The 10,380-nt window shown below is 40.1% G+C and overlaps 1 protein-coding gene across 1 annotated transcript; it reads left to right on the forward strand.

Annotated features, from left to right (window-relative positions):
• Positions 1-3,740: 3,740 nt before the first annotated feature.
• Positions 3,741-9,622, forward strand: LOC133384512 (transmembrane protein 247-like). Its single transcript, XM_061626459.1, has 3 exons — positions 3,741-3,759; positions 5,804-6,196; positions 9,145-9,622. The coding sequence occupies exons 2-3, from the start codon at positions 5,948-5,950 to the stop codon at positions 9,325-9,327; spliced, it is 432 nt and encodes a 143-aa protein (XP_061482443.1). The 5' UTR covers positions 3,741-3,759; positions 5,804-5,947; the 3' UTR covers positions 9,328-9,622.
• The last annotated feature ends 758 nt before the right edge of the window (positions 9,623-10,380 follow it).

Raw genomic sequence — 10,380 nt, forward strand, 5'->3', positions numbered from 1 at the left:
AAAACAGAAACCCCAGAATATTTGTGGTATGAAAAGTTACAGGATTTCAGCAGGAAGCTATGGGAAACAAAGTTGTGTGCCCATCCTGAAACTTTTGCAGGTTCAAAAAGTATTGAAAGTGGGATCCTGTGTAAATGCCTGATACCATCATGAGCACAAACCATCATGAATGCATAATAAAAAGGATGTCTGGAGCATCCCCAAGAGACAACTTTGCCTTCCACTAACACACAGCTCACTTAACTCTCTTACTCTCTCCTTCCTTTCAGCTGGAGGTCTTGCGAAGCTAGCTCATTTAAAACACAAATTCTCCATCGATCTGGAGATCATGTTGTACCTATTACCTCCCACTGAAGTAATTTCTCAGACAGGAGGGAATGCATTTTCATAGATAATGCTGCATAGGCTATAGGGGAGACATGGGACTGCAGAGTCTCTCCATCAACTCTGCTGGCTCCTCCTCTCCTTGAACTCTTTTCATTCAAGTAGGTCATTGCAAAACTTCTGTAACTAATAAATGGTTGCCAGGGTTTGCTTTTTCCTCCTGCCTCCCAATCTATTTTTCCTTTTGTGTCGTGTCTTTTGGATTGTAGGTCTGAGGGTAGGGATTGTTTTATCATTGACATTTGTAAGCATTCTGGGAGCTTTTTCCCCCCTGAAGAGCAGGATAAAAATGTTTTAAATAAATATAAAACAACTGAACATATGTATCATCTCAGGAAGGGGGAGAAAAAAGAAGTGCACTTGTTGCTACAGAACTATTGTTTTTATTGATATGCAACTAAAACATGCAATTAAGTCTGTGTTGGAATTGCTTTTTAATATGTTCTAAACCTTTTTTTAAAAAGACTATGTTTTTAACCTTTTTTTAAAGATGTCGGAAGCTTTTTAAAAAAATGTTTTCAAAGATGTTTTGCTTTAATGTATTTTAAAGTCTGTTTTTATGATGTTTTAAAGTGTTTTTAGTGCTTTTGTTTGACACCCTGGGCTCCTGCTGGGAGGAAGAGTGGGATATAAATCAAATATTGTAATAAATAAATAAATAAATAATTGACTAAGATTTCTTTAATCAGGTAGCATCTCTAATTTTCTGGTTATCATACAGTGGTCATCCAGTACCTGAGTACACCTGCTCATTTTCATCACTGTTGTAGATTGTGATAACAGAAAAGATGAGCAATATAGAACACAGATCAGCACCGTATAAATATTAGACTCCTTTGCAGACACAGAGTCTATATTTATATACCAGTCTACATAGCAATAAGCACTAGAAACATGCTTTTTCACCAAAAACCCAATTCCTGTTGCCATTTGCTCAGTATTCAGAGTTGCCTTATACTGAGACTGAGTCATGGAAATCAGGTGCTCTGTCACTAAGGTATGAGCCAGTTGTAGCAACAGGTAGGGTATGATGTCACAGTGAGGCATCTATGACATCAGTCTGACAGTTGGCTCTGTAAGTCTGGTTTTGCTTGTTATGCAATTGATATTGTCTTGGGTTCTATAAGTGCATCATGGGAGTGAGAGCCTAGTGAAACCAAAAGGCTGCCTAGTGTGGTGTCCTGTCTTGTTATTCACACTCCTACTGCCTTAAGCCTAAATTTCTTATGGTAAGAATAATTGTTTCTTAATTATCCTCTGTCTTGCTATTACTTCTGAAAACTCACAAGTAGTTTACATGGGGCTCAGCGAGTCTTCCAGCCAAGCACTGACCAAAATGGAACTTACTCAGCTTTAACAATGGGCCCCTCTAGACTGGTGTTTATTGAGGGTGTACTCTGCAACATGTTCTTGACACAATAATAGTCTATTAGCAGTGCCGGATTTAGGCATAAGCTAACAAGCTACAGTTTAGGGCCTCACAATCTGCAGGGGCCTCAACAAATTTCAGAATTTTTTTGGGGGGGGGGGCTTTTAAAATTTTATGTGTACTGAATATATGGTGTAATTTTTTAACAAAGGGCCTCCAAGCTTTATATAGCTTAGGGCCTCACCAAGTCTAAATCCGGCACTGTTATTAGTGATGGATCTATCCTGCTTTAGTTTGTTCTGTGATGCTTCCCCGATGCTACCACATTATTGCTGTCATTATTGCAACAAAAATGGGACAAAAATAAATCAGAACATTTGTGATATGAAAAGTTATGAGATTTCAGCAGCAAGTTAATGGGAAATGCACTGATTGCAAGGGAAGCAATCAAGGTTTACAGCCACAAACTGGACTGAAAGTGGGATTGCATATGGCTGCCCTGATAGCGTCATGAGCACAAATCATTATGAATATGCAACAAAAAGCACATCTGGAGGAACCCAGTATCCTGTGCCCCTCAGATCATAGTCTTCTGTTCCCAATTTTGGCAGAAAAAAATAGGTAGCTTTGCATCAGCTGCCTAAATTGATTTTCAGTATGCAGCCTGTAGGTCAACCTGATACAGTTTCCAAGCTAAGTAAGTTGTGAACTCAAAGCTTTAACTTCAAAAGCAACAAAGGATAAAGGTGTAATATTTAAAGAGAAGTAATGAGTTCTTCACCCGTGCAGTGAGAGCTGGGCTACTTGACAGCTGTGAGATACACATGACAGATGCAGATACCAATAAATCAAAGTCTGGCCCCTTCCACAATGCTTCATGAGAGCTGCCTTCTTTTCTAACATTTAAAGCACAATATGTATGTTTATTCATTTATATTTTCATCCATCTTATTTTTTTTAAAGCAACATTTTTAAAAAATTGCAAGATTGGTTCTAGGAAGGGTGTTGAAGGACGCTGGTGGACTTGTGACGTCACAGCCACTACCCAATAAGCACCCTCCACAGATGGACCTTCTCCATTCAAATTTTACCACATTGAATCCTGCACTTTTTGGTTTTTTTTAAAGATCAGCTGAAAACCAAAGGCATATGTTTTTTCATTAATCAGCAAAATTCTAGAGGCTTCAGTGGGCGAGGACAAAAACCCTGCCAAAGATCAAGAGTGGCATGCGGATGTTCTGATAAGGGAAAGTGATGAGGGGCAAATTTAATTTTGTTTGCATTTTAATGAGAAACTACATAATTCATCCTTCTTGAACCAATACATGAACCACAATACAGCTGTCCTTTAAAATTCGCTCTTCTCCAAATGTTGTGATGCAGTTCTCCAACCACACAAAGTGCACATACATGCATATATTAGGGGAAGATGTGCCTACAACTGTACATATTAATAAAAAGAACATACAAAAATGCATTATATTAGGGGAAAATAATTGCAAAAAAGGGTACATTAGAACTGTATACAAAAATGTGTTTATTAGGCAAAATTCACATTAAAATGCTGAGACATGTTCATGAGGATTTTTGTAAAAAACTGTAAATTGCTGAGGAAATATAGAGAACCCTCTTAGAGGGAAAGATTAAAAGTGATGGACATGACAGAAGTGTATAGAATTTTGCATGGTGTAGAGAATGCGGGTAGAGAGCAAGTTTCCAGGAGCATTGCACAGAGAATTACTGCTGCCCCCATAGCCCATCTCTTGTTCTGTGCAATGCTCCAAAAAGTAGTGTTAAGTCATCACATAACAGCATCAAATAGCATCATTCCCAGGAACATTTCTGGACCTGTTTTGAAAGTGCTTCCTAGCCACTTGCAGCAACTTTGACCTGTTTTTTTAAAAGTTTTTTAAAAAGAAGGGGGAAAGGAATAATAGTTTTTATAATAATGTGCAACCGTTTTGCTGCTGTTGGGTTCCTCTGGAGGAGAGAAGAGGCAGCCAGCTGTAAGTCATTTAGCCTGGTGAGAAGACCCCTCCCTTCTGAACTGTTTCTAAGTTAGACTGCTGAGCCTCCTGGGAGTGCAGACTCTATTGTTAGCTTCTTTCTCCTTTTTGCTTTGTCTTTATGTAATTAAATCTAGATGATTTCTCTTGTAATACTGAATTTATTTTATGTTTGTTAAATAGTTGCTTTTTGTCCTATTTGAATTTATTGTTATTATGTTCTATAAACTGATTTCTCTCCCCTACCCATATGCTTTGTATTTTGAATATTTGTTGTGAGCCACTTTGGGCACAGCTTGCTGTGGAAAGGTGGCATATTTTTTCTCTGTGTTATGAATTATCCCATTTCTAAGCTGTTTCACTTTTAATGTTACATTTTAATTTTATTATTTGTATATTATCTTTTTTATTTGTTAAATTATCTTTATTTTATATAATCAACACTAATTTTTTAAGTCTTCCTATTCAACAGAGCTATGCCAGGACTGTAAAGAGTAACTCCATCTATCCTAGCTAAGCTAAAAACCCTAGCTTTCATTTAAAACTAACCAGGGTGATGCCTGTATGGTGGCCAGTCTTCTATTGAAGTAGGAATAGAAAGATGTCAATTTTGGTTCTCTCATTTTCTCATTTTTCCAATATTCAGTTCTCTATATTTCTCCAGCAATTTGCAATTTTTAAAATCATTAAAATTCTCCAGCATTTTAGTCTAGGTTCCTCCTAATAAACACATTTCTGTAGGTGGTTTTGACTAATGTACAGGAGTATAGTCATCCAGGGTCTTGGGGTGTGTGTCTTAGACCCCTTATTTTTAGAGGAGCAGGGTCCCTGTGTCTCCAGCATCCTATGACCCAATCAGCATGAAAGGGGAGTGTATTAGTCAGTGAGAAGTCTTTTAACATGCTTCCTTGTCCTTTCCTGCTGATTGGAGTGAAAGGAGGTGAATCAGCCACTGAGAAGACTCTTCTCAGTAGCTAACAGTTTCCCCTTTCATGCTGATTGACATCCTAGGGATGTCTCCAAGGATCTCATTCTTAACCCAGCAGCAAAAAAGGAAAGGATGTGGCTGTGACTATAATGAAGGAATCCTGCATGTCTGAATTAGTGACTACTGTACACTACTGCTAATGTACATATTTTTGCAAGCCATTTCTCATCATATAATGCATTTTTGTATGTTATTTTCACTCATATATTTATTTTTATGCACTTTCTCCTAATATATGCAATTTTGTAAACTTTGGTTGGTTGGTAAACTACATTGCAAAATTCAGGTAAGTGGGGATTTTGAGGGACGGCTGTGCTTTTGTTCTCATACTGTTTAGGAAGGTGCAAATTTAATAGATTCAGCTTGAAAATGCAAACTGAATCAAAATTCTCACCCATCCCTAATTTGAAGGGCTATCAGAGGACAGTCCTCTATCTGAAGGTGTCCTCTGTTTGAGGGCTGCCTGGTCCGAGTCTGGTTTAAAGATAAAGCAGAAGAAGAAGGAGGAACAGAAGGAGGAGGCTTGAAGTTGCCCATCAACAGTTAGCACCTGGACACTCAGTCTCAGTAGGGAATGGGTTTTAGAAATACTCTTACAGAAATGCTTGTATAAATATATGATAGATACTGAATGGGCACACAGGTCACCTGGTCACAGTCTTCCCCGCTATGGTTTGAAGTAATGTATTTCTATTTAAATTATACTAATTATTTCTAAATTTGTATCTATCATATTTATTTATACAAGCATTTCTGTAAGAGCATTTCTAAAACACTAGCCCATTCCCAACAATATGACAGAGTACAAGAAAATAATTAAAATATCATAAAATTATAAAATCATAAAACAGAACAAATGAACAATGAACCAAGACGTATAAATATAGATTCTAATGAGAAACACTGAATCTAGACATAAAAATTAGCACATGCAAAGTTTTTGGTGGAGGGTTAATGCATTCCCCCATTTTTTTGGCAAGGTGCAAGTGGCCACTCTAGCTGTTTGCACAATGCTCCTGTACATTTACAGCATGTTACATGCCCTTTTTGTACCAGGAAGACAACCCAGAAAATGCCCCATCTGCTGCCGACAATGTGACAGAGCCAACATCGGCCCCGGATGATCTGACTGAGCCACCCTGTACCCCAAACGATGTGACAGACCCACTAGACATCCCAGATGAAGAGGCATACATTTTGATGAAGCCACAGGTGGAAATACACGATCTGCATCATGCCCTGGCCCACACAGAGGGGGAGATGGGCAACTGGGTCCCAATGGAGCAGCCAAACAACAAGCAGGCCCATGCCCTGGCAACTCAGCTGGAGAAGATGCGCCTTGACATGGAGCTCACCATGACCAGGTACCGATACGAAGACAACGAGAAACAGTGGCAGCATGAGGAGAAGATGGAAGCCATGCGCCAGCAGGCCCTATCATTGACACAGGTAAGGTACATGGAGATGAGAAAAGTACAGGAAGAAAAACAAATAAAAGATCAGGGCCATTTTGTTGTAGTCTTTGTGACAGAGGTGTACTGTAGAATTTGTAGCTGTCCACATCTTGCTGGACTACAACTTCGAGCATCCCTGAGTCCATTGGCCAAGCTGGCTGGGGCTGATGGGAGCTGAAGTCCAATAACAACTGGAGGGCCACAGGTTACCCACCCCTGCCTTATGGGCTTAAATTGGTTTAATAGTCATTCCTTCTCCTGAGAGAATCTGGAGACTGTAGTGTGGTGAGAGCAAGCGGGGAGATATATCTGACAAAGAATTTTCAGCACCCCACAGAGAAAACTGCAAAGGCTAAGACATTTCCTGTTGTCAGCAAACAGCCAGTAGCCTGATTTAATTAACTTTCCAAATATGACTAATATCAAATGGCTCAGCTGGTAGAGGGGACCATCCTTGAAATAATCATGACCTAGAATTAGGAGTAAGCAGTGAAGTGGCCAAGTTTGCTGTTGACACTAAATTGTTCAGGGTTGTTAAAACAAAAAGGGATTGCGAAGAGCTCCAAAAAGACCTCTCCAAACTGAGTGAATGGGCGGAAAAATGCAAATGCAATTCAATATAAAGTGTAAAATTATGCATATTGGAGCAAAAAATCTTAATTTCAAATATACGCTCATGGGGTCTGAACTGGGGGTGACCGACCAGGAGAGAGACCTCGGGGTTGTAGTGGACAGCACGATGAAAATGTCGACCCAGTGTGCAGCAGCTGTGAAAAAGGCAAATTCCATGCTAGGGATAATTAGGAAAGGTATTGAAAATAAAACAGCCGATATCATCATGCCGTTGTATAAATCTATAGTGCGGCCGCATTTGGAATACTGTGTACAGTTCTGGTCGCCTCATCTCAAAAAGGATATTATAGAGTTGGAAAAGGTTCAGAAGAGGGCAACCAGAATGATCAAGGGGATGGAGCGACTCCCTTATGAGGAAAGGTTGCAGCATTTGGGGCTTTTTAGTTTAGAGAAAAGGCGGGTCAGAGGAGACATGATAGAAGTGTATAAAATTATGCATGGCATTGAGAAAGTGGATAGAGCAAAGTTCTTCTCCCTTTCTCATAATACTAGAACTCATGGACATTCAAAGAAGCTGAATGTTGGAAGATTCGAGACAAAAGTACTTCTTTACTCAGCGCGTAGTTAAACTATGGAATTTTCTCCCACAGGATGCAGTAACGGCCACCAGCTTGAATGGCTTTAAAAGAAGATTAGACAAATTCATGGAGGACAGGGCTATCAATGGCTACTAGCCGTGATGGCTGTGCTCTGCCACCCTAGTCAGAGGCAGCATGCTTCTGAAAACCAGTTGCCGGAAGCCTCAGGAGGGGAGAGTGTTCTTGCACTCAGGTCCTGCTTGTGGGCTTCCCCCAGGCACCTGGTTGGCCACTGTGAGAACAGGATGCTGGACTAGATGGGCCACTGGCCTGATCCAGCAAGCTCTTCTTAAGTTCTTATGTAATCAGTTAGAGAGGTGTCCTGAACTTGAACAGATGGAAAGACATCCTTGGTTTGGAAAGCTCTCAGGAAGATTTGTAATACTTCTCAGCAACTGAAGACAGACAATAGCTATTTTTTTTCCAGAGAGCAGGTGTTATTATACACTGATTAGGACAGCCCCCAGATCTCTCCAGAGGACACAGTTAGCTGCAGTCATTGGAGTAGGGGGGTATGAGGAAACTTTCATTCTGTGAACTAACTTGGGCTGCATACACACTATACAATTTAAACACATTTAAAGTGCATAACTGTCTCTAAAGAAAGGCTATGGTCTGAAGGCACATAAGGCCACCTCCCTGCTGAAGCTAAACAGGGTCAGGTCTGGTCAGTGCCTGGATGGGAGACCTCCTGGGAGCCATATGTAAGCTGCTTTGGGTTTCTATGATGAAAAGAAAGGCGGGGTATAAATGTAATAAATAAAGAATCCTGGGAACTATAGCTCTGTGCGTAGTAAACTACTGTTTCCTGGATTCTTTGGGAGAAGTCATGTGCTTTAAATGCATGGTGTGTATGTTAACTTAGAATCCAAGCTATGTCTCTAGACAAAACTAGATGGTGAAAACAAGGCAGTAGGTAGCCGATGTTCTTGGGGTCTATGTTGTTTATTGGGAAAATTACAGGTAAATGGTCCAAAATGGGGAGGAAATAGTTTGGAGACTCCCCTGGAATAGAAGAGCCATCTGGAGACATCCTTCTTTTCATATCTACATTCCAACAGCATGGGGTGGGCCTTAAGGTCTGTGTGTGCAGACAGGGAACAACAGAAGTGCTCATCAACAGAGAAACAAGGACTCAGGTCACATCCACACCATACATTTAAAGCACTCTTATACCACTTTAACAGTCATGGCTTCCCAGAAAGAAATCTGGAATCTGTTGTTATTTAAGAGTGCTGACTTCACAGTCTTACAGTTCCCAGAACTCTTAAACTACCATTCCTAGGATTCTCCATGACTGTTAAAGTGGTATATGAGTGCTTTAAATGTATAGCACGGATGTGACCGCAGAATGAGGATACTGCTATCAGAGAAGAACTAGATGTAGAACAAACACAGAAGTGCATTTGCCAAGGAGAATCAGTGGATGGGTTCAGCTCAATAAACACATGATCTGAAACTATGAATCAGAATAATACAAGCTTGAACATAAATCCAAATTCAGCACCCAAAGAAAACCAATTCTGTTACTGGAATAAATTATGCATATTAGGCAGCTGACTGACATGGCATCATGAACAGTACAGGTGAAGTATTTTACTATGGAAATGTAATGTGAGAATAAGCTACTGTCGTTTGCAAAGGAGCATGAGAACACATTTCTTCTGCCAGCCTTTTGTGACCTGCGGCATTTGAAACATGATTCATACCATTTCTTTTCCTCTCTCCACAGCCTTCTGGTGGAGCCCATCACTTCCTGTTACCTCAGGACCAGTTTACATTGTTCCTGTATTGCTTCATCTTCATACACGTCATTTATATAGCGAAAGAACTGGTGTTCTTTTTCATTAAGAAGCATGAGATGGTTGCTATTGGTGCCATCCTCATATGTGCCATTAAAACATTCTGGAAGTAGAGTCTTTGGCATGTGTGGCTCCCCATTCTCAGAACCCCTGCAGTGAATGAACCCAGCACCAGCATTTGAGCACTTTTCACAGACTTTATTCAATTCAACCTTCAATTCACCAATACCTGCCACACACAAAAAAGTTGTACGCCAATCACCTGCGCCCCCAAAGGTTCTGCCAGTCCTTCTCTGAAGCCACCTCTCCCTCTCTCACACACACACACACTTGTGGAACACAATAAAGTGTGTAAATTAAGCACATTGATGTACACAAGTGAGTTTTAATAAATTATTTTAATAACAATTATAATTTTCTGGTTACTGAATTTGACGTAGCATCACAGGGCTCTGAGCCTCACCTATACTCCCCCAAGAAGCTCACTAACTTCATAAAGAGTTCCAAAAATATGGTCGCACTTCTTTTTTTTAATGATCCTGTTCTTATATTCTTTAACTGTATCCTGACACCTTGCAAACTTAGAAAGTAAAGTGTTTCCTTGTATGGAGACAGTGATGGGATAAAGCTGCATACAGTAGGGCCCTACTCATACAGTGGGTTACGTTCTGGACCCCCGCTGTAAAGCGGATCCCATTGACTTACATTGACCAAAATGGCGCCCGGCAGCAAAAAACTGCCGTAAAAGCGGAACAAGCGCTGTAAAGCGGGGCCTTTCTACAATTCACAACCGCTGTATTAGCGGAATGCTGTAAAGCGAAGCGCTGTAAAGCGGGGCCCTACTGTACACGTGCTAAATTTTTGAGTGCCAGGTTGCAGTGAATGCTATGAAAGGACCACTTTAAAAAAGGTAGCAACATTTAATTGATTAATTGGTTAGAAGAATCCATTATGTTGATCAACTACTATGGTACCCTTGATTCATATGTTTAAATATGTTTTATTATATTTTTAATGCAACACCTTAAAAACATGGAGAGTGGTTGTGTGATGTTTTACATAGCACAAAAGGACAGCTCCTTGCCCCAAATAATCATACAATCTAATAAACAACAGAAAAGAAAAACAAGCGAGGAAAGGGAGTCAAGAGAAGCAATATGTGGTCA

Source organism: Rhineura floridana, chromosome 4 (assembly GCF_030035675.1).
Source record: "Rhineura floridana isolate rRhiFlo1 chromosome 4, rRhiFlo1.hap2, whole genome shotgun sequence".
Lineage (NCBI taxonomy): Eukaryota > Metazoa > Chordata > Lepidosauria > Squamata > Rhineuridae > Rhineura > Rhineura floridana.

Bases quoted from the DNA above. Each gene is read 5' to 3' on its own strand.
- LOC133384512 (XM_061626459.1), top strand. From the start codon at position 5,948: ATGAAGCCACAGGTGGAAATACACGATCTGCATCATGCCCTGGCCCAC. The intron at 6,197-9,144 runs GTAAGGTACATG...CTCTCTCCACAG, and splicing joins AGGCCCTATCATTGACACAG to CCTTCTGGTGGAGCCCATCA.